The sequence below is a fragment of the Bombus pyrosoma genome, linkage group LG5, assembly GCF_014825855.1.
Source record: "Bombus pyrosoma isolate SC7728 linkage group LG5, ASM1482585v1, whole genome shotgun sequence".
NCBI classification, from domain to species: domain Eukaryota; kingdom Metazoa; phylum Arthropoda; class Insecta; order Hymenoptera; family Apidae; genus Bombus; species Bombus pyrosoma.
In genome coordinates, this window is record NC_057774.1 from 11056307 (window position 1) to 11079749 (window position 23443).

A 23443-nucleotide genomic window follows, 5' to 3' on the forward strand; every position below is an offset into this window, starting at 1 on the left:
TTTAATACGACGGAAACTTCCTAATCGAGTTTCAATGTTCTGAAATTGACTGATGTTTCTTCAGGAACGAACAGTGGGCGTCGTTGGTCGTCGATAGCGGAACCGGAGTATCCGCGTCATCGCCTGGACAGCTCAGACAGCTGAACACTGACACGGGTCTTTACGTCGGTAAGTCAAGTATTTCGATGGAAATAAATTGTGACTTAGTGCCCCTACTACAGAGGTTTAAAATTATATTCTCATTGATATGTTGACTAGAGGGATACAGTTTAGACAGAGATTTATTTTATCCATTAAATATTACAAAGAATATTGTATATGTATATTTTGAATGTCGTGTGTGTTTTAAACGCGTTAGTTCGACAAGATGACTTGACAAATTTGAACGATGAAACAATTCTTTCGACCGATTTAGAACCGATAACTTTTCCGAATTTGAAGTTTCCACGTTTTGGAAATTTTAGTAAACGACAAATTTTGCAAAAGAGATTTTTGTAAATAATTAAAGTGACGAAGATTCTTTTCAGGCTTTTATTCTTTTCTAGATATATGTATTAAAAATATGAGATTCTTCTATGTTTTTAATTCTTGAAAACTAAATCCACTTTTATCGCAGTTGTCTCGATTCAAAGTACGTAACGATGTCATTTAAAAGGTTAAGAGGTTTCTCGTGTTGTGAAACGCTTTGCGGTTGCAAAACAGCGGAATATCGTAGAGGAAAGTTAGAGGAGAAGCACTTTGTGGTTCGGATCATATTTCCGTGTGAAAATCATAAGTATCGAAGATTAACTACCCGAAAGTTCCAGTAGAAGCGACTTATACATTCGAGTTTAGCTGTCTTTGAGTTATTACAGAAATTACCAAGTGGGTCATCCTCGGGAGCGCGTTATGTATTCTCGGTAACTTCCGCTAAGCTGTTGAACTCGTAAAGAAACAGCTTGATACATCGCTCCACTCTCAGAAAATTTATGGCAGCGCATCTTAATTCGTCGAATGTACCGTGTTTACCATGTTTCATCGCATTAACAACGCAGCATGGAAACTTTGTGTGAAAACTTGAAAAATTCATAGCTCGTGTATATCATAAAGCTTGATTTTCACAAACCTTTGACATCCAATTACTGCACTATTTTATTGGCGCTTTATCTACTTTTTACTAATCGTAGAACTTATTTTAATTAATTGCGAAAGAAAAAAGAGAATTCGAAGAGAGGATGACAAAATCGTGTCTTTCTTTCGATTCGAAAGAAACTCGAGAAATTTATTACGCAAAATAAACCATATATTTCGATTAATTTAAAATTAGTATACAACGTAAATGTAACGAAATAAAATAATATAATTTGTCGTGGACTACTTCTTCCAGTTAATTTGGCATTGGTAATAAAGTTATTTCTTAAGACTTTCTTATGCGCTGATGTTACTGAAAATACAATATGATAAAAATATAAAAACTGCGAATGTTTGATAGGTGGTGCACCGGATATCGTGAGGACAACGGGAGGAAAATACACGAAGGGTATTGTTGGTTGCATCAGCGACCTGGTCCTCGACTCAGACTTCTCCGTGGCGCTATCGTCACCAGGACAAGCCACCAACACACACTCGTGTATCCCCTGAAAGATATCCATGCCGTCCGACGTTAGATGGTTAGGTCCGCGTGGACCAGCGCTTAGGATATGAAAATGCGATGAATAACGCTGGCCAAGCCAGAGATCGACGTCGTTGCAACAGCGTTTAAGGTGAATCGCGGCCGCCTTGAGACGCCTTGAACGCTGAACCACGTTTCGACGTGGAAAACGATTTATACACACCGATCACGCGGTTCATCATTTTTGTACAGACTCATCAACGACGAAATTCTCCCGAAGAGAATAATAAGGTAACAGAAAAGAAAAAGAAAAAGAAAAAGAAAAAGAAAAAAAGAAAAGGCTAACAAAAAACAAAATACACATAAAAAGAGGAAGAAAATAAAATAAAGAAAGAAAGAGAAAGGCTACGTCGTGTGAGACCGTCGAAAAAGTAGACAGCTTACTGTAAATATTAATGAAAGATATTTGGAAATCTGTCAGTCGCCTCGAGATATATTTCCGTTCGATGACAACTTCCTGTCTGCACACATCTTCGTGTCTCGTGGGCTACTCGATCTCGAGACGATATCGAGACCTCCGATATTCGATGATAAGGAAGAAAATAAATAAAAAAAAAAAACTCTAACTTGTCCTACCTTTAGTATGGTGTTGCGTTTGAATGCGTTGCGTTGCACGCGCGAACTACACGGATCCAAAACGCGAGTCGAACGATGTTAAAGAACATTGTCGAATCTGCCCGATCTGAGTTCCTGCGAATCGTCGTTCCTATCGCGCGTTTGGACGGAAGTTGTTACGTAAGGAATGTGCGTCTAGTCACAACTACGATTGTCTCCGGCCGGATTAAGAACTTGATAGAGCGCGTCACGAAGACGGCTTTATGGCCTAATAAGATTAAAGTACGTAGAAAAAGATGAGAAAGAGAAAAACAAGAAGCATAACCCCTTCGCGTCAATTTTTATTAAGCTCTCCGACCGGATGTCGCGCGAAATCTTTCAATCGCGAGGCATTGTCAGTTTCAATCGGTCAAATAATCGAACACGCTCGAATCGAAGTAACGAGGCACCTTAAATACGTCCAACCAGTTCACGCCACACACCTCTTAGATCATCGTCTAAGATTTCTCACGATATCTTTTCTTTGGTAACCGCACGACACGCGACAACCGATATGTAGCGATCATTTTGTTTCTCGTTCGAGCGACCACGCCTCGAACACTCGATAGGGAGGATTAGATGCAGAACAGAACGTTAAATCAATTACGAAAGGTACAAGAAGGACCAAAAGCAATTAACACCTTTAACAACGATGCAAAAGCGAATAGAATTTCTGGGGAAAATCGAACGTTGTACATGGAGAAATTATTTTCCCTCCTAAAAACGAAAATATGATACTTCCATTGTTCAGGCTTCGTTAATTTACTCGAAATTAATATAAGATCTTACGTATTTAAGATGAATATTTTAAATTTAAAATTCTATCGATGGATGGAATATTAATCCATTCGAAATATTCCTTTGGAAATATGATGCGGAATATGACGGCGGAATCGCAATTTTGAAACGTACAAATATTTTCCCTATGTATAACCGGCAATTTTTCAAAGTTCTCGTTGCTTTTGCGTCCGCTCGACATGCACGCGGGATGAAGAGGATCGGCATCGTGCGTGCAGAGGATCTGCGCGCCCGTCTTTTACAAGAACCACTAATGCTTCGTAAGGTACTTCCGTAGCTGGCAGTGTACGCTCCTCGACGTTTCCGCTTAAGAAGCACCGAGCTGCACGTTCTAACGGTTAAATATCTGTATAAAAAAAGTAGCGACTTAATTACGAAGATGTCCCCGCATATTTTCTTAATTCGATAAGACTTTTCCAAGCGACCCTGAACGAACGGATCTCGTATACATGTTAACCCCTTCGACGTGGTAAATTGAAAGGAAACGATAGAGTTAAAATGATAGAAGAAATAAGCCGAAAGTATTCCGAGTACTACGATATGGGTAGAATCGTAAACAATTGGAAAAAGAATAACTTCACGAATTCAATAGAAATTCGAATAAATGCGTATCGAGAGAGACGGGCACTTTCCGGCATTAAACCTCAGGAAAAAAAAGTTGTTTCATCGATAGTTACGTAACTTTATAGATTATACGAAACAAAGTTCTAAAGCCTGGTTTGGCATTCCTATCAACCGATTCAACTGTTCCGTTATACTACACAGCAGTTCCAAAAAGGCAGTAAAACTTTATCGCAACTTCGTTTTACGCGAATTCGTGCAAATCGATTTGACAGACTGTGTAACAGTTCGCAAAACTAAACTTTATCTTCGTGAACACGTAATAACGTTTCACTTAGAGGTCTACCTGTACGTATATCGACAAAATGATTTCTAGCTGTACTTTGAAAATGTCGATAAACGAGTAAAAATGTCGAATGGGTTAAAAGAAAGGAACCGGTCGGAATCTATCGGTCAGGTCAATACGTATACATGTCATATCTTAACGAGAACGCGGATACGGAAGAAGAATAATAATGAACAACGGTTAGGGGGATAGATATGGATATATTATACACTTTGATTTCTCCGTTTTGCACGGGAATGATTTGAAAACTTCGAACGATCGAACTCGTACACATCATGTAAAAGCAATCGGCTGTAGTCAATTTTGTACGAATGTTATTTTCTTGAAATTATATAAATGAAGAAGTGGAATAGGGCAAAAATAATATCAAAGATGAATGGTAGTTGCGTAGGCAAGTATAATACTATAATAATAAACGATTATTCGCGAGTGAAGTCTAGCGATGTGAAGTCACGCACGAGATGAAAATATTTTAAAACTCCGATCTCTCGGAGACATACTTTTACTTCATTTCCTTTCTACGCCCTTTCTTGCCTCCTTCCTTCCTTCCTTCCTTCCTTCCTTCCTTCCCTCCTTCTTTATTCCCTTCCATCCTATCATTTCCCAGCACAATTTTTAACAACGTCAATGTGTGTGTGTGTGTATCAATCTCTGAACGATTCTCCAAGCTTCGTAATATGCTTGTATAAACTTTGTTCGTGGAGATCGTTTCGCTGGAACAGCGAAGCATTTTTGTACAAAAATCGCGCGACACTGAGCAAGCTTCTTTTTCATCGCGCGTAGAAAAATTGCACTTGTTCCACGCGTTTCATTTGTATATCGTGCGTTTCACTTTTCTCCTGTATTCGCGCTTGAAACAAGGTTCCTGGACAATTTTTCGCTATTAGCGTGTAACCGTGCGTATCTTTTATTTATCGACGATCATCATCATCATCATCATTTTAGATCTCCTCGTTCGCGAGCATCGTGCGCGTCAGACATTGATTTTTCTTAGTACAATTAGACGATTAAGGGAATCGCTTAGTTCGTCGAATAAATCTCTCGGAACATTTTGCTTATATCGATTAAATAAATCGTGGCACATTAAACGATTCTATTTCTTGTACGTTGGCTGGATATATCAGATTGTTTCATGACGTTTGATATCCCAAACTCGCGTCTGACGAACGAAACTGTGAACTTTCAGTGAATATATCGCATTTATCACTTACCTTTAAAATCGAATCTGTTTAATCTTAAATTAAATTCTTCCGATTTTTGTGAAACAATCTGATGACTAGAAACAGAAAAGTTTATGTGAATAGTGTTTTCTCCGAAATATTTCAACGAAATAATTCAACGTTAGTAAATTTCTTAAATGACTTTACCGAAATTACGAATCATCGTCTTTCGATCCTATGAATTCTTCGATTCTCGTTGATCCTTCTGAAGAATCAAAGAAGAAGTAAACATGCTTTCTTATGATATTCACTGCTTCTCCTTCATACAACATCTGCCCCACGTTTAATTTATCGAAGAAATGCATAAACTGATCGTAAGAATTTGTTACGTAAACTTTAGGTACTTTTTATTTAAGATCGGACATGAAAATTATTCATTTTTATCTTCGATTAGGAGCATTTCGGAAGAAATCGTGTATATTTGTTTCTACGGTAGAATACGCATACGTTGTGAAACAACCATACGATGGTTGTATAAGTCAACAGGTCGTACAAAATGCCTGATAAATTCAATGAGGATTAGTATCCGAATAAGGCTGAAGCGAAATCGTACTTACATCGTGTACTGAATTTGAATGTAAGGAAAATTAGAAAATCGCTGGATATCACACCTCAGACAAAGCGAGAAGAGAAAGGACGCTATTATTAAAAACAAACAAAAAAATATCATACATATTAATATATAATAGATATTATATTATTACTAAATATTATATTAATATATGATGCTATATATTAAATATTTCTATTATGTCCGTCTGCAAAGTCTATTAGAAGAGTCTATCCTGTCAACCTATTCTTGCGACCCATGTGGATCTCCTCAAATATATATGTATATACATATATGTAAGTGTGTGTATGCATGTATGTATGCATATAGAATGGTCGAAAATGAATTTTTCATATTTCGATGCTGCAAAAAAAGAAAAAAGGGACAAAACGAAATAAAAGAAAGACAAAAAAGAAAAAGAAGAAAAAATACGAGCACACACCACAAACGAGACGTTTGATATCGAAAATTAAAAAAAAAAAAAAAAAACGAAACAATTCTCTCGCTCTCTCACTTTGGATAAAATTACTATTCGTGTAGATCAAGTTCAATGATGATAAATGGTGCGAAGGAGCTTATCGAATCTGAAGGTATCACGCAATTATGCACGGAGGAACACTTCATTAGAATCGTGTTATCGTAACACTTGTATACTTAGATTTATTACGACCTTTTTCCATCGTTGTATTTTCTCAAGAAAAAATTGTTGCTTTGTCATATTACTGAATCGTACAAATTATCGCCAAAACGTATCTTTTATGGTTAACTTATAATGATTCATATTGTTTAAATTTGTCTACTAGAAAAACAGACGAATTTCCTCTAAAATAGATTTTGTCATAAAAAGCTAAATTATTGCCTTTATTATGAAAACATTTCTTTTTCCTTGGTGTAAAAATAATATTTTTTTATTAAGATGAGATATAAATAAAAATGCGATAGTTTTATCAAAAATTTGCAAGTTATCGCTTAACTTGTCAACTTAAATTATCGGACCGTAAAAGTCTTCTATACAATTAACATTTTCTTAAATAATTATCAAACAATATGAAACACACGATTCTAAGTTAATTTACTTATTACATCTAGTGCAGCGCGATGCAATAATTTAACGAATTGTGTATGTATATGTTGGAACACGCAGTGGTATAAATTCATATGAGCAAATGTGTGTGTCTCAGCCCATGTTGTCGAAGCATCAATAAAAAAGAGATTTTATAAATCAGAGATTTATTTCCCTCTTAAAATCCTTCTCTTTTCCTTAAAATATAAAATGTCAAACGTAATTATTTAAACATTTAGTTGATTTTATACTGATCTCTTTCTTCTTAAATATTAACAATTAATAAAGTACATAATTATGAATTTTTTACTTATATGTGCAACATATATTTAAAACTCTTTTTAATTAATGTTAAATTTAGCGCCTTCTTTAATTCACACTGCGCAGAATCTAAGCGCGCTAAAGTAGCCGCAAATTCAATTTCAAAGATCATGAATTTTGGAATTATCTATAAACGTTCTTATCTAAATTGTTCTGACAATATATGGTATATATTATTATACATTCTATTGCGCTGTAATTGTTTCACTGTTGTTTATACACTTGTTTAGTACCTCTTACTATGACCGCATAACTAACATCTTATAAATCGCGCAAACTCTGTAAACAGTTGACGAAGTTATATTTACAATCATTCATAGATTGGGGTTAGGTTGGGGTTAGGTTTACATCGAGACGAGAATCCTATCAATTACGTATCAGGCTTACTTTGACCATGACTTATATCTAAAATAGTAATGCTCGTACATATCTAAAATATGTACTATGGCATACATAAAGAAATCAGTGGTACCAAGTTAAAAAGAATACAATCTCTATGCTCATCAATTTAAAATAATATTCATCATTGCCAAGATACAGGACACTAAATAATCGTTATATTTGCTACTGTAGTTTTACGACGAACAAATTAGTGACATTTTATATACTTTTAAACATTACAACTACGAAATTGTAGCTACTATACCAATCATTGTGTAAATAATAGAGGCGTTCTTAAATGTGTCAAGATTATAACTGGCAAGAATACTGTAGAACTACTAACTCAGGGTATAGGAGATCAACGCACTATATTAAAATGCTCGACAAACAGAGTCACTTTTTCTATGCCTATTTTATATATACCACCTAATTCACATGACACATCTGTGTTCAAGGAAAAAGAGCAAAGATGAGGGGACTGTTTCCGCCCCTACAGTTTTCCTGCCACATAAATTTATATATTACTCACTAGAAAAATTTAATCTTCTGTTTATCGTCATGAGATAGTTACGTCGTAGTAATATACTCTTTGACAAGTCCTGTATATAACAATTCCTAGAAGTGATTGTATATTTATGTACACTTTTTGTACAACTCTTTTTAATAACGAATTACAATTTGAAAGGAAATTAACGTGATCTTCAGTAATTGATACTCATGGTATGTATTTATTTTTTATACATCATCGAATTATCGTTGAATTATATACTGTCAACATTGTTTTCACAAATTAATAAGCATCTCGTGATACGACACATGCTTTCAATTAACATAATTGACGATTAAACATTGTACTACTTGCTGAAAACACCTGTAAACTTTCTTTTGTGTACTGGAATGAACAATAGAAATTGCGCTTATATCTGTGGCATATTCTACTTAAATAGTATATTTAAATGAATGCGTGTATTTAAATGAAAAATGAGCTATACATATAAAAAGTGTAATTGTCCTAAAAATGTATTCCTTTAATTTATATAATACGTAATTCATGTTATCATCATGTATCTGATACAAGAACAAAAATATCAAAAAATACTTTAGTCATTGTATCTTAACTTTGCAAAAGCTTTAAAAATTTCTATGTTTTTCTTTTACATTTTTCTACGATAGTAAATAAATTTCTTACATAATTTCATATAGCATTAGGTTTTAAATAAATAATAATGCATGCGATTATGTTTTATATCTGTGTTTCATATATCTTGGGCTTATATGTTTTAGGCTTTACGTATAATGTCAGCGATAGTGCCAAGCACACATAATGTAATTGATTCTAATCAAAGTTATGACCATGCAACAGAGAGACAGAAACTATTGGAAAATTTATTAGCTGCTGCAAAAAAGTGTCATGTTAGATTTGGTGGGCGTACTGAATTAGCAACTGAATCTGATATATGTGTTACACAGCTATGTCACATATTTGAATCAATTTTTAGTCATGGATTACGTACAAAATGCATTGAAAAAATTAATTCGGCTTTAAGGTAATAAACTAAATAATACTTGCATATATAAATTAAAATGCCATTTATTTCATCAGTATTTCTTGTAAGATATATATTGTGGAAACTTCTACAGAAACAATGACATTTGTTTACCTTGTCTGTTCAAGATAAGATTGATATATATTGATATTATGCATACAGTCATCTACTTTTTCTTTTTTGTACTTCTTATCACCTGAAATATGACTACACGGATGTATGTTTATAAGATAATGCTATGCGATGAGTAATAACTAAAGATATATTCTGTAATAACATTAATTTATGTTATTTATATCTTTATAGGCATGTCTCAGACATAGTATCTGGTGGTAGTACAAAATCATGCAGTACATCAGATATGGCTTTTTGGCCATGTATAAAGGAACAATTAACATGGCATGAACAAGAACGTTTTAGTGTACTGAAAAAAGTTCACACTGATTATGGTAGGGGTAGAGCATGGCTCAGAGCTGTTTTAAACGAACGTTCTTTAGAGCGTCATTTACATGCTATACTTGACCCCTCGATACTATCTTCGTTTTATGAAGACTGGGCATTTTTACTTGACCAGGAACGAAGTGCTGTATTACCAGATGTAGCAGCAGGTATAATAACATTCATTCAATTTTTTATCATATTAACTTATTTGTATAAGATAATTAAATATCATTTTAACTATTAGGACTTGGTAGTATATTATTTGCAATTAGGATAGATAATGAAGAATTAGATAATAATTCAAAAAGCAAAGAAATGGAAAAACAAAAGATTTCATTATCTGAACCCATTATATCATCTACTATACCAGGTAATTGCTTTTCATTTCAAGTGCATAAGATTACATATAATTTTATACGAATATAATTAATATCGCGATCAGGACCTGCTTCAAAACAGAGACAAAGGAAAAAAGTGCCAACCCATATAATTTCTTTCGATAACGAAAATGATGAACAAGAAAGTACAGAAGCTTCCATTTCAGTTAGTGCACCTCCAACTTGTCTCAATTCTCCTACAGTGACATCAACAAAAGCTTCTACATCACCTAGTTCGACAATTTCACAATCTCAACCGGAAACACATAATGTTACTACAATAGTCAATAAAGAAATTTCTGACTGGGAAAACAGGTAAATGCATCTGCTATTTCACATTTTAATATTGACACTTTAAATAATAAAATTTTTGAATATTTTTAGTGAAACCTTTGAAGAAGAAAAGGTATTAACACCAGTTACAAATTCCGGAAGTATGGGTGGGCTAGTTCCTGTATCTCCTTTAGATCAAACGTTAGACGACATGTTGATAGCACTACCAAGCTACTTAGATGTATGTATAAAATGCATCTCTTCCATATTTTTATATCTTTTAATTTAATGTTTTTCATCCATTTTATATTTTCTTGTTATTTAGGATTCATCTGAAGTAGCAGAACCTGCAGTAGAAGCTACGGAACCATTTGCAGATTTAGATATTCATACAGATGCTGATAGCGCAGACATTGAAGTGTTACGAGTAAGACTATTAGCTATGACTGAAATGTTAGAGCAAGCTAAAGAAGACGCTATGACTAGTAGATTACAGCTTGCTCGTTTACAAAGACAACATCAAAATTATCTTGAAAGACATGAATTACAAATACAAGCGTTAAATAGGTAAAATTCGCAATACAATTCATCTTATCTTATAAGGCACAGAAATAACTTATACTTTAATATAATTATGATCTAATAGAGAAAATGAATTATTAAGACAACAATTACGTAAATATGTAACGGCAGTACAAATGTTGAGAAGAGACTCGGATTCTACTACAGTTTCCGAAGAAGATCCATCATTAGATTATCATTATGAAGCTCAACAATATGAAGAAAAATTAATTCAAGTTGCAGACATGCATGCGGAATTAATGGAATTTAATGCTAGATTAACTTTACAATTAAATGACAGGTAAAATTACTACGTATCTATATTTAACAGTAACAATATCTATATTTTATATTAATGTTCGGGAAATTTCCAGGGAGAGATTAGTTAAGTTGTTACAAGCTGAATTAGAGTGCCTTCGTGGCCCTATAAATGAAGACGACTTACCATTAGAACCACCATGTCTCATACATATATGGATTCCATCTGCGTTCCTTACTGGACAGTCTTCTGATATACATCATGTTTATCAGGTATCTAAAATAGATATAAATTACAATATAGATTACAATAGATATAAATTATTATTAAATATATCTAAGTTTATTAATTATTACAGATATACGTACGTATTAGGGATACCGAATGGAATATATATAGACGATATGCGCAATTTCATGCACTTTATAGAGAATTAAAGAAACATGATGCAATTGTTACTACTTTTGAATTTCCGCCAAAGAAGACAATAGGAAATAAGGTACATTACAGAAGTATACTAAAGAATATACTGTAGAAAATATCTTACAAAAGAATAGTATACAATATTACAGGAAATATCCGAAGTTCATTTTTATTCATTTTTATCTAGGATGCTAAATTTGTAGAAGAACGACGACAAAAATTGCAACAATGGTTAAGACGAATTGTTGGAAGATTGGCACAATGCTCTCCAGCATTTGCTTCTAGACCAAGTAGACAAACGCTTATATCCCTAATGCCTTTCTTTGGGTAATTTATCTCACAATACTAATTTAATATTAATATAATATGATAGACAAGCGATTCTAAAACTTCAAAAATCTATAGAAAAGTATTTTTAATATCCTGATCTTATTAAATATTACCTTTTTTTTAGTGATAACCCTAATACTGAGGATTCGAGGAAAAATAACTCTACAAGAAACACGTTTTCTTCTTCCCCTCAATACATGGGTTTATAATTATTAACGTTTTTATAGACAATTTGTACATACATGAAGCCTTTTTAATTTAATGTATAAAATACTTATGTTGTTCTATATATATATATATATATATATTGTCATATATATATATATATATTGTTGACAATTGAAGATACGAGCATATGTCTGTATGTATACAATTATAATTAATATACATTCACACATATGCTGTTTATAGACGATGTATGTATAAAAGTAATATGTAGTAAAACTAATTAAAAGTTAATTCTTTTTCTACACAAAAGTATGTATTATTTTTTTACACAAATTTATGTGCAATATTGCTCGAAACTCTAATTCATATTTCAAGAGAAATTCTAATCCTATTTTTAATCTTTGAATCAGATAAAAAAATATATTTCTTATATATTATACAGAATTTGTTATATATCTTATATTTTAGAATAAATAAAATTTAAAAAATTAAAAATTAATAAACGTATTAAAAAATATTATTTGAAACATGTTATAAGATAAAAAGAAGTATGATCATTAAAATGTATATAAAGGATATTATTTAACGAATTAACAAACAAATTTAGATCAAAGAGCTAGGACAATGCACAGAATACGAAAAATAAAGCATTATACGTTGTTCTTATAATTAAATTATATAATAGCGTGTTTAATCTCGTTTTCTAAAAATTTTATTCATGTAAGGCGCCTTAACAGTAATATAAAAAGGTACACTTTTTCCATTTATACTTTATGATAAAAATAAAAGTGCATATTGTTATTGGAACAAGTACATACAGTATTATGCTGGTAAATAATACAACTAATCGCATATAAGATTCACAGGTTTAACAAGTTGCATAGGAGTCTCACTATGGAGAGGTAAGATAAGAGAATTTTTACAACGAACCGATTATCGAAGAACCTATTCGGGCGTAAATTTTTGTCCCTCGAACGTGACTCTTATCAAATAATAAATACACGTTATAACAATGAAATTTGAATCGTAATGTGAATTAGTATTTATACTGAGCGACACAGACAGTGAATTATTTTTTACCTTTCCATATTGAGATATAAAAGTTTCTTGTAATAGCAAAGTTTATCGAGTCATTAATATAATCATCATTAATACCTTGACTGCCGATTGTGGAACCATAATGTATTTTTTCATTACAAAGGAACCAACGATACACCTGTATATTATTGTTATATATTATAATACATTCGATGACGTTGCGACAAGAGCTTTATATTGTAGCTCGAGCAAGCAACAATATAAATGACAAATATCGATAAATCGACATTTGCTGCTTTAAAGATCGAAGCCGCTTACATTTAATTCGATACGAAATGTATCGAAAAGTAAGACATTGTTGCATGGCAGTCAATGTATTAATTGCAATTACATACGCTTCAAACGAATCTATGGAATCTATATTTATAGCGCATCGCAATCATAGCATCATAATCATAGTAAGTTTCGTAACATAATGGTACATGATTACATTACTTATAAAATCGATTACAAATCAGACACATTCATTTCAAGTCGATATCATATAATATAATAATATTCTGACTTGCAATAGGGAGAGAAAAAATAATCGAATATATTCGTTAAATAAGTTCTTAACGTTTCGATAAGAATATAAATTCGATACTTAAATTTAATGGACAAATACAATTCTTTAACAGAAATATAAAAAAAGAAAGGAAAAACAAAGATTACTGTTGAAAGCAATTAAAGTATTCGTAAACATATGAATCATTAAAACTTTCAATATCAAATATAAATAATGCATTATTATGATAAAATACTCAAAAATAAGGTAATATATATTTTTTTTATGTACTAAATCTTATACTTTAATTTGCTTTTATATTTTGAAATTTGATACTGCACGAAAAATACAGTGTATAATAACTTATCTCTTAAAGAGTATTTTATTCCGTAGAAAATATAAGTTTATTTATACATATAACGTTTCATGAAGGTTTATCAAGATTAAAGAAAAAATAAATCTCGATCACGAGAAATTAACATACTTTACAATACTGATACGCGGTACTTATTTGAAAAATGATTAACAGTACTCATTAAATTTACGATTCATAGAGATGCGTGTGACTATCTATCGTTTAAATTAGAGAATATATTGCCGAGATAAATGACATTTCAAGCAAATAAAGAGCAAAATGATAATAAAATGTAAAATATGTGTGTTGCATGTGTGTTTAATAGAAAACAAGATGTTGAAACGCATAAAATTTCAAATAAAATTAATAAATTCGAAATTTTCGAAATATAATTAAAGAAATGTAAAATTAAAGAAAAGATATATATATATATAAAATTAATATTTACTATGATTTTGACAATTGCATTGTGCCGTTTGGAAAAGGAGTCTAATCTCTGTTGACTATGGACAGCTCGTATTATGGTAATTTCTTTTATACACATATTTTTTTAAAGTTCGCATTGTTCCACAAGTTTTTTTCGTTCAACGAACTTTCGCGAGACGCACGAAAAGTATAGAATTCGTTGGCCTTAGTCACTACGTTCCGTACAAAGATTTCATCGTAAACGGCTTTAAATTATTATTTACATTCACTAGCTCTCTTCGCTGACTAATTTTGATTTAGCCCTAGGACAGACTAGAAGGTGGATAGATCCTTATGTATAAATTATTAATTTTCGATGTACCGTTGTGAATTACTAACAAGATGTTTAGAGCCTTGCACTGTAAGATACTCTTTACACAATATGTAACTTTATTTTATAACTCCATTCGCTAAGAAACATTGTGTAACTGAGCTTAAAGAAGAAGCTATGTTTATAACGAATTTTTATAAAAAAAAAATTATACATTTTAAAACGTAAAATAATTTAATCATTTAAAATATAAAATTTATAACAATTTTCTAAATAATCTCGTAAGCATTTATAAAGTTGTACGTACGAAAATATACTCTTACAAGAAAACATTGCATAAAGAAGGTTTCATATTTCTCTGCTTTCAATAAAAAACGATAAATAATATTCTACGTATTTATTTAAAAAACAATGAATAAAAGCTGCATTTAACTTTACCAAATATATAAAATTCTCGAAGTACATATCTTTTTACAAGTTTTACGCGTTAAAAAATTTACACAATTCTGAGCATCTTACAAATTACAATCATGTTTAACAATCTCTTGTGTTCTTTTTTATTGTACGAAATACTACAACGATACGTCCTGGGCAGTCCTAGGGATAAATAAATTCGTAATTGACATAATCATTTTGCCATTCTGAAGCCTGCTCAGATTTAGATATGTAAAGAGAATGTACCGAACAGTAGTCACATAAGGATCGTTTAGTTAACGAATTAAAGAGTACCTATATTGTTTCATAGGTAACCGGAGAAATTTGAGCCTAATTTTATTTAACTTTAAATTTAGGTATATCCAAATAACAAGTAATCTTTAGTTTAGCAGTCTTTACACACATTCTTTTGTTTATGAAATTGACAACAAAAGCTAACAATAATGATAACACATTATGCAAGTACATGAAGGTTAAAAAGTGGAGCCTCATGAGTGTAGTCAAAAATAATAAGGCTAGCTTCTCTCTAAAGTAATTTCTTTTTCTGCTTATTAGTAAAAGTATGAAACTTTTTATTCACTATGATTAATACAATGTGTTTATATTAAAACATTTTTTCTTCTCCTCCGTTTAAGTGAAAATACCAACAGATGAAATACGCGATTGATAAATTTTGTCTCTTTTCTTTAGAGCGCCTGCAAACTTAACGTTCACATTCATGTATTCTTACAGCAATGGGATAGATGTCATTTAGGTCCATAGCGAAAATAAATAAAAGAAAATCTTCTTAAGCTAGTAGATAGCAGATTAGTTTTGTATTGTATACTTGTTAACTAGCCAGTGCATCTTGTATATATCCTGACTCTCTCATTAACCTTCCTGTCTATTTAGCACACTTTGCCACGCATTCTAAGGCATGAACTTTCTAGTGAGCTGGATAAAAGAGAGCATAGACCAGTGTGCCAGGTACTTTATGTGTTAACATTTTTCACTGTTGTAGCTAGATACAATATAATATTAGAAAGTATATTACTATTGTATTTAAAAAACTGTTCTTCCCTGCTCTTGATCTTACATTTTATTAAGATCCTTATTCCTCAGACCATAACTATAAAATCGTTTGCAAAACGTTCTGTATTAGAAAGCAAAAAATAAATTGAACTTCTTGAGTGGCTATGTCTGCATATACTAAATAATAAGTTAAGCCATCACACGAATAACTCTTACAAAATTTTTTCTTTATATAGAGTGAATAGTTTGTTATACAAAGATATTTTTAACAATATTTGATATTCCTTTGATTATCCTTATTGTAAAAACATTTAATAGAGAAACGAATTACTGCTAATTATTAAAAATATATTTAAAGTATACACACACACACAAATACTACTACAAATTTAAATAATTAAATTTCAGAGTACTCCAAATACTTATAATATTCATACAATACGTACTTCGATAATACCATAAGCCTTAGCGTTATTCGTGGATGGCTTAATCAGGATTCTGATATTACAACACATGCATACTGTTATTTGTATAGAACGCAGATTATAAATTTCTTTACTATGATCCACGTTTATACAAAACCCTACACGCACACCCATACTGTGCCAAGTTAGGGAGCCAGGTGTATGCACATCTGATACCACACTGGCTAAAGCACATGTCGTTATTTGTTACTTTAATCAATGTTTAATTTTACCACTCGTCATATTTTTTACTCATTATATTTCCACCTTATATCATTAGGTTCATTCTATCATACATCCGTCAACCTGTCATTGCATGCTGTATTGGTTGTACATATTCAGATAGTAAACTAACATAACACAAATTAAACCAAAAATTTTGCAGCCCTATGGTAATTCAGTTATTAAACAACAGAATATACTCTTGCAATTAACTTAACTTCCATAAGTTGCTTTATGACACTGAACACTATACTTGAACAAAGTGCTTGTTTTACTTTCAAAATAAAAACTTATCATCTAAGAGACATTACTATAAAAAGAAGCTATGCAAAAGTGCACATTTGTACACGTAATACAAAATAAACTATCATGACAATTAATTTACGCCTTTATCTTACATACGCGACCTTAAAAAGAAGAAGTAAAGAATGTACGTGAATAATTCTAAGAGAATATAATTCTAAAAAATAATGTACCATAGGGACACACTATTTTCGAGCTCCTCAAATAATAATAATTTCAATATTTTCAGCATATAAGTAATAATACAAAACAATACAAAATTCTAACAAGTGTTTCGTTCCAGTATGCAATCGAATAATTTCAGTGAAAGATCTAATGAAAAATTTATAAAGGGGTACCGATGTACATATCCAGGCACATGTACCCATTTTGTATCTGTATAATTTTGCTTTTTCCAACAATCAAATTTAATACTCTGACATTTGAATATTTATCCCTGTATACAAAACTAAAGTTGTTTAGCACATTTTAGCACTAAATTTAGAATACACAATTTTTATTAGTCTTTCTCCCTGTAGAACACAATGTTCATTCCTAAATGTCGTTTTTTTAGTTATCACAAATTATTGTTCCTCGTATTTATTATGGTTTGAAACATTAACGGAGCTCAGATGCTTTCAATATTTTGTATCAATGCAATTATAACTTTTTAATTACACATTCACGATGCCCGAACGTTGGGTCGCACTGAAAACAGGCTGCTTTTTCGGTAACTTTTCTTTGTTGGTATATGCTTTCATATCAAAGTAAACCACTTTCTACCCATGAGGTCATTCAAAAAAAATATATATATACCAATTGGGTTTGTGAACATTATTCTGTAAGGTAAAGAGCAGGACTATGGGTTTGGAGGAGGTGTAGTTGGTGTTGTATGCGAAGAGGGTGATGCACTGGCAACCATTGTTGGACTGGCTGGCTGTTGTAATGGCAGGAACGCTGATCCCAAGCTAGGTTTTAACTGGAATGCTACACACGGCTTTGGGCAATAGTCTAGTTTGCTCAAGTCTATCATGGGTCGCCTATACATACAAATATAATTGTTTCAATAATGCTAATATGTTAATATCCTTAAATAGAGAAGGGGTGTTAATTTCAACTAACTGAATTTCAACCTTAGTGAACTTAAGTTATTTTTACGGGCAACACGAACATTATACATATTTAATTTGATGTAAGACATAAAATCTGATAGGAGTTACAAATTAATTATTATCATAATAGATTTTCTACAAATCATCCTAATTAAAAAAAAAAAAATACGTGCATGACAATTACCTGGCATCCTCTACAAATTTGAGATTGACTTTCTCACAGCCATCAGGTGGTTCTCTTGCAAGGAACCTATTAATGTGAGGAGAGGTGCCAAGGCGCCCTTCTCTATCTTGTTCGGGGGTTGAGCCACGACTTCCACCTTAAAGATAAATTAGAACATCAAAATTAATAACCATATGAAAATAGCAAGCAAACAATATTGTATATATCAATTGAGAAGTAAATATCTTTAATCCATGCTCTTAATAACTAAATTATATAATTCATGTATTTATAAATTCATTCATATAAAAAATAATATAAATGTGTATATAAAACGTAAATAGCTTTGTACACTAAAACTAAATTTCATTCCACTTTATTAACAGTAACATATCTGGATAGATTTGCGAAAGTTGTATAGATATTTTATATGATACTTGTGTATATATAATGTTAAGGTTTAAGATACAATAGTCTCTGTGTGGAAATTATGTATTAAACATAATCGCTACAAAATTAATACATAACTTAATAAATCTAAAAATGACATATATGATCAATTATCATGCAATAACGTACTTCAAATGATATCATAGTGCTTTAATAATTATTTTTAAACGATAACAATTAAAAAAATATTGATTTAAAAAAAATACATATATATAATCCTATATAAAACAAAATACTACATGCAAGCATCAATGCAATAATAAGAAATACATTTTATTAAAGATAGATTCGTTTACCATATAATGTCATAATGTATTATGAACATTTAATTTGGCATTATTATTCTATGAAAACACATCAAATTTTTGATCAGTACAAAACATTAATTAATTGTGTAAAATCAGAAAATAATTCCAGGTGTAATATTAGTGGTAACTGATTTTGGCATCCTATAAAATATATATAACTCATGCATATACTTCAGACTTAAAATATTGTGTGTACATATATATGTATATGTATACATATTTACGAAATAGTAAAAAATTTATAGATAGACGTATAAAATAGTCAGTAACTATTTGAACAAGGGCATTCAAAAAAAAAAATAAAAATAAAAAATAAAAGAAAAGAAAAGAAAAAAGAAGAAACATATTTGATTAAAAGGGATTTCATGAGAAATAAAAAGAATGTTTCCGCAAATATGCGCCAACCTTGTAAGAGATCGCTAGGCGGACGGGACGCATCCATAAGACCAGGAATCAGCGGAGACTCAGAATTCCTAGATGGAGGGCCTGTCTCAACAGGCACACACCATAGTTAGTCTGTTATTTATAGTGTTACCAGTAACCAGAAATACTTCACACATACATATATGTATATACTCTCATTTAAAAAACAAAAACATGTAACTCTTTTTATATCTTTTAAATTACGAAAACACACTACTAGTATTATGAATACTAATAACAAACATCGCATATAATTATTAATCTGGTGGTGTTAAAGTTAACGTTCGGATTAGGTTCCCATAATTTTCAACATAAAACTTATAAAGTTCATATATATTTTCTAAAAACATTGACAACTACTTCATATATCTAAGCACTATTAAATAATATAAAACAAAACATAAACTTACCTGAAGAATAAGAACTGGAGGGAAGGTCAGTAGCTGGCGTTTGTGTGTTCACACTACGAGTAGCCCTCAGTAGGTCTGCTAATGGCGCACGATGACCTTCCGGTGTAATTTGTTCACGATACCGTGCATACTACAAGAATAATTAAATTATTCTAAATAAGTTATATATTGTCATAAGGAATTATGTTTATACATCATCATAAATATAAATAAACACGTGCTTTGTCTTCCACTGGATGATCAGGGTCACTAGGGTTAGCTGCAGATTTGAGAACCAATCCTTCAATTTCTTGATTTAATCCTTCAATAGAAGAACGCATTGGAGGCCTCATTGGTTTCACAGGGATATTCATAGGACTTGCCTTTGTACTCAAACCAAATTGATTGTCTAGATATAATAATAAAATGTCAATCAATTCTAGAAACAAAGAGATTTGTTATGTGGAAATTTATTCTTATATGAACTTACGTATAGACGTTTGTGAAGCAATACTGGGTAAAACTGTGTGATCTGCAGGAAAAGCTGGTGGTGGTCCACCTGGCATTATAAGTCCAAATGCTGCTGTTCGTTCTCTACTGCTGGTACCTTCTTTACCTGAACGTTGCAACCTATGTTATACATCTTTTGTTAGAACACATAGGTAAATGTTGTAGTAGTATGTCGTATGCGAATTACAATATGACATTTAAAACTCATTATTATTGTAAAATTTGTCATTATTATTTAGAAGATAAAAATAGAATAATTTCAATGATCCATACATACCGATGCCTGAAATACTTTTCTAGTTTTTCATCTGTAGTAGTTTGTTCTGTAGGATGACGGGTGTGTAATTTTCTTGGTTCATTGGACCATTCTTCTGTCTATAAAAACATAATTTTATTAGTTTGTAAATTATGCTGGCATGAAACACACAGAATATTATTACGTTGTACAATAGAGTAAAATATTTATAAAACTAGAACAATCAAACATACAAATACACATACTTAAAATACAATAAAATTTACCTGTGTAGATTTATCAACCAATAGAAGACTAGAATGAATGTAATACGAATCACGAGGCCATTGTCCTTTCAAATAGATTGTATCTAGTGATGCTGTCCTTCGAATATTTTGGTTTCCACTTAAACTTTCGCTGCATCTTCCACTTAATGTTTTTGATTTTGCTGTTTATAAAAAAGATGTTAGATAAACATAACTTTTGCAGTTAGAAGAAATCAAAGGTATATCACTGTTGTGTAAACATAAACCAGAACCGGACTATCAACAGTGTATTCGGTTACTGGATAAAATAAACAAAAATAAAAGCAAAATTTAAATAATGCAATAATAGGGCAAAGGAGGAATGAGTTTTTTAACTGTTTATTGTGGAACCGATCTAAAGCTATGTATTCGGTTACCGAATCGATCAATTTGAAGAATTATAAATCTATGATAAAAAGAAAAAAAGGAGATTAATTTACTTTTCAATCGTTATCACATGTTAATCACTTTATTGTACATATAACTTAATATACCATATATGTATATATATAGCAAAACATTCATCATTGCTCAGTCCATCGATACATGTCATTACTCATTAGACACAATTAAAATCATAATGCACAATTTACATTTACAAATACATTACATTGTTTTATAACTGTAAATCAATATAAAATTCAACGTGCTAAATTATAATTAACGAATGTGTAATTTAGAAACGTTTAAAAATCATTGCATATTCTAGGATTATCATCAAAAATGATTACAGATTTAAGAAACATATATCAGAATCAAGATAATATAAATTTCTTCGTCACAATTACAATATTTACAACCGATTGTACGTATGACACGTACCTGACACGAACAAATTGTGCCGAATCTCGTAAAAATAACATTAAAAATTGTTGCAATCAAGAAAAACAGAACGATACACTTGCAAATAGACGATCGATGAAAAATTGATGCATGGTACAATGACACAATAAACATTTATAATCGGCCGTGTTGTAACATTGAAATAAAAGGAAACAAGAAATAAAAAGTATTGGTTTAATTAAAGGGGAATATATAGTTGGGAGGGTATGGAAAACATAAAATGACAGACACAACAAAGTGTAGCGAGAGATAACAGTGTATAGTAAGTACGTGAGGATGTGGAGCAGTGAGCGTAAATACCTTTGTAAGAGAGGGAACCGGGGCTTCGTTGTCCCGAGGAAGAAGTCTCCGGCGAGATGCGGGCCCGCCACGCACTCGCGTTTGTTGGCGATACAGTGGGACTGTTGCTGTTGCTCTTCCTGAGACTGCTGCCTTGCCGGCCTTGTCGTAGCAGCGAGCTTACGGGTAGAGTCGCGCGCATTGGGCCTTGCTTCGATGTCGAGCATGGCGAGGACTTTCGCATTCGCTGTGATCCCGACATTTTGTCATATAGGCAACTGGCACTCAGGCCGTCGATGCTGGTGTATCTGATGGTACACTGTATTTCGAATATGTTCTGCTAAGGACGGGGCGCCGCGGGCACCGTTCAGGGCACGAGGCCTCCGAGCACCCGCGACTTTGTCGCGCACACGCGGCGACAGCAGCGGTAGTGCCGACAGTACCGAAGACAGATTTTCAGAATCGTTTTACAATCTTCGGCTAATCGGTGGCGGGCGAGATCTCATCAACGATAGTAGCAGCAACGACGACAATGGCGCGACGAATTCACTAGCAACTACGACAGGAGCGGTGGTAGCGGCGGCGCGACGACAATGCCCTACGCGTCTTGTCATTTGCAATGTTCTGCTGCTGCCTCGGCACGCACGTCACGTGATCGCCCGTCCCGGCTGGTCATTGGTGCAACGCTAGCCCGTGGAGCGTCGTACTACGCTCACCCGTGGGGGCCGCGTTCCATTCACTACCACCGTAGCACCGTACCTAGCGTCCTATCGTTATCTCACTCTAACCTTCTTTGAGTCTCTCTGTCTTATTCGCGCTTGTGCAGTGGCACTCAAATTCGCCCTTTCCTCGATTGCTTTGATCTCTCGTCCAAAATCTTATTTACCGGTTGTTCTCGATATCCACGAAACACTTGTCTTTTAACTAACGTCGATTACCCTACCAATCCACCAAGAAATAGACACTGATCGTTTTATATTCGTCTATTTTACCAAGAAATCACCTCTGAATCAAAATGATGTTTTGGTGTTCATGTACGACGTGCGCAACTCTGCTTATATACACCTGCACGACACACGTACAGACTAGTATGTAGCGTTTTACGTTTCACGTTATGTACGTAATGGAGGAGCACAAGCCGATGAATAGCGTGTGTGAATAACTTTCGTGTACGGAGCACGTACTAGCACAGGCGTAGTATCCAAGCTTACGTTTTTCAGCTACGGCGCGTGCACGCTACATTCATTCGATACTCTCGCTAGGAGAAATCTCGAGATATAATCGTTTCAATTCGTTACTATCGAACCGATATTTACGCGCGAGCTTAATTTCAATGTTATTGATAATACCAAATTTTTATGATCTCTCTGGCTACAGAAATCTTATTCCAGTTACTTTTATAATGTCCTTTGTACAAAATTTTCGAGGGCAAACGAGATACTTTTCCTGTTGAATGATTCCGTACCTTCTAT

General features: G+C 32.5%; 3 protein-coding genes and 1 long non-coding RNA gene across 15 annotated transcripts in view; 2 read left to right on the top strand and 2 right to left on the bottom strand.

The window, feature by feature from the left end:
* LOC122567415 (pikachurin-like) overlaps window positions 1-5324 on the top strand; it is a 233000-nt gene extending 227676 nt beyond the window's left edge. For all 7 annotated transcript variants that reach the window (XM_043725882.1, XM_043725878.1, XM_043725881.1 and 4 more), the window contains 2 exons: window positions 65-168; window positions 1472-5324. In XM_043725882.1, the coding sequence (XP_043581817.1) occupies window positions 65-168; window positions 1472-1620 (253 nt within the window). In that variant the 3' untranslated portion in view covers window positions 1621-5324. The remainder of the gene's footprint in view (window positions 1-64; window positions 169-1471) is intronic.
* Window positions 4488-6931, bottom strand: LOC122567416. Its single transcript, XR_006316766.1, has 2 exons — window positions 5318-6931; window positions 4488-5226 (listed from the first exon to the last, which is right to left on the bottom strand). It is a non-coding gene; the product is annotated as an uncharacterized LOC122567416 (long non-coding RNA).
* A 736-nt stretch (window positions 6932-7667) lies between these two features.
* On the top strand, window positions 7668-12173 carry LOC122567761 (sorting nexin-29). 5 transcript variants are annotated; one of them, XM_043726724.1, is made up of 12 exons: window positions 7668-8205; window positions 8770-9032; window positions 9339-9640; window positions 9718-9843; window positions 10018-10165; window positions 10235-10364; window positions 10449-10690; window positions 10770-10985; window positions 11059-11215; window positions 11302-11442; window positions 11554-11693; window positions 11821-12173. In XM_043726724.1, the coding sequence occupies exons 1-12, from the start codon at window positions 8203-8205 to the stop codon at window positions 11903-11905; spliced, it is 1953 nt and encodes a 650-aa protein (XP_043582659.1). In that variant the 5' UTR covers window positions 7668-8202; the 3' UTR covers window positions 11906-12173. The 5 variants fall into 5 exon arrangements, with proteins under 5 accessions (XP_043582659.1, XP_043582657.1, XP_043582661.1 ...); XM_043726722.1 differs by having other exon boundaries at window positions 7669-8205; window positions 9916-10165; XM_043726723.1 differs by lacking the exon at window positions 7668-8205 and adding an exon at window positions 8358-8488 and having other exon boundaries at window positions 9916-10165.
* A 387-nt stretch (window positions 12174-12560) lies between these two features.
* On the bottom strand, window positions 12561-23394 carry LOC122567766 (protein FAM117B-like). 2 transcript variants are annotated; one of them, XM_043726737.1, is made up of 9 exons: window positions 21993-23394; window positions 20832-20992; window positions 20587-20684; window positions 20290-20429; window positions 20042-20208; window positions 19821-19950; window positions 19393-19473; window positions 18251-18386; window positions 12561-17994 (listed from the first exon to the last, which is right to left on the bottom strand). In XM_043726737.1, exons 1-9 carry the CDS (start codon window positions 22231-22233, stop codon window positions 17814-17816), a joined length of 1335 nt encoding a protein of 444 aa, XP_043582672.1. In that variant the 5' UTR covers window positions 22234-23394; the 3' UTR covers window positions 12561-17813. The 2 variants fall into 2 exon arrangements, with proteins under 2 accessions (XP_043582672.1, XP_043582673.1); XM_043726738.1 differs by lacking the exon at window positions 19393-19473.
* Between the last annotated feature and the right edge of the window lie 49 nt (window positions 23395-23443).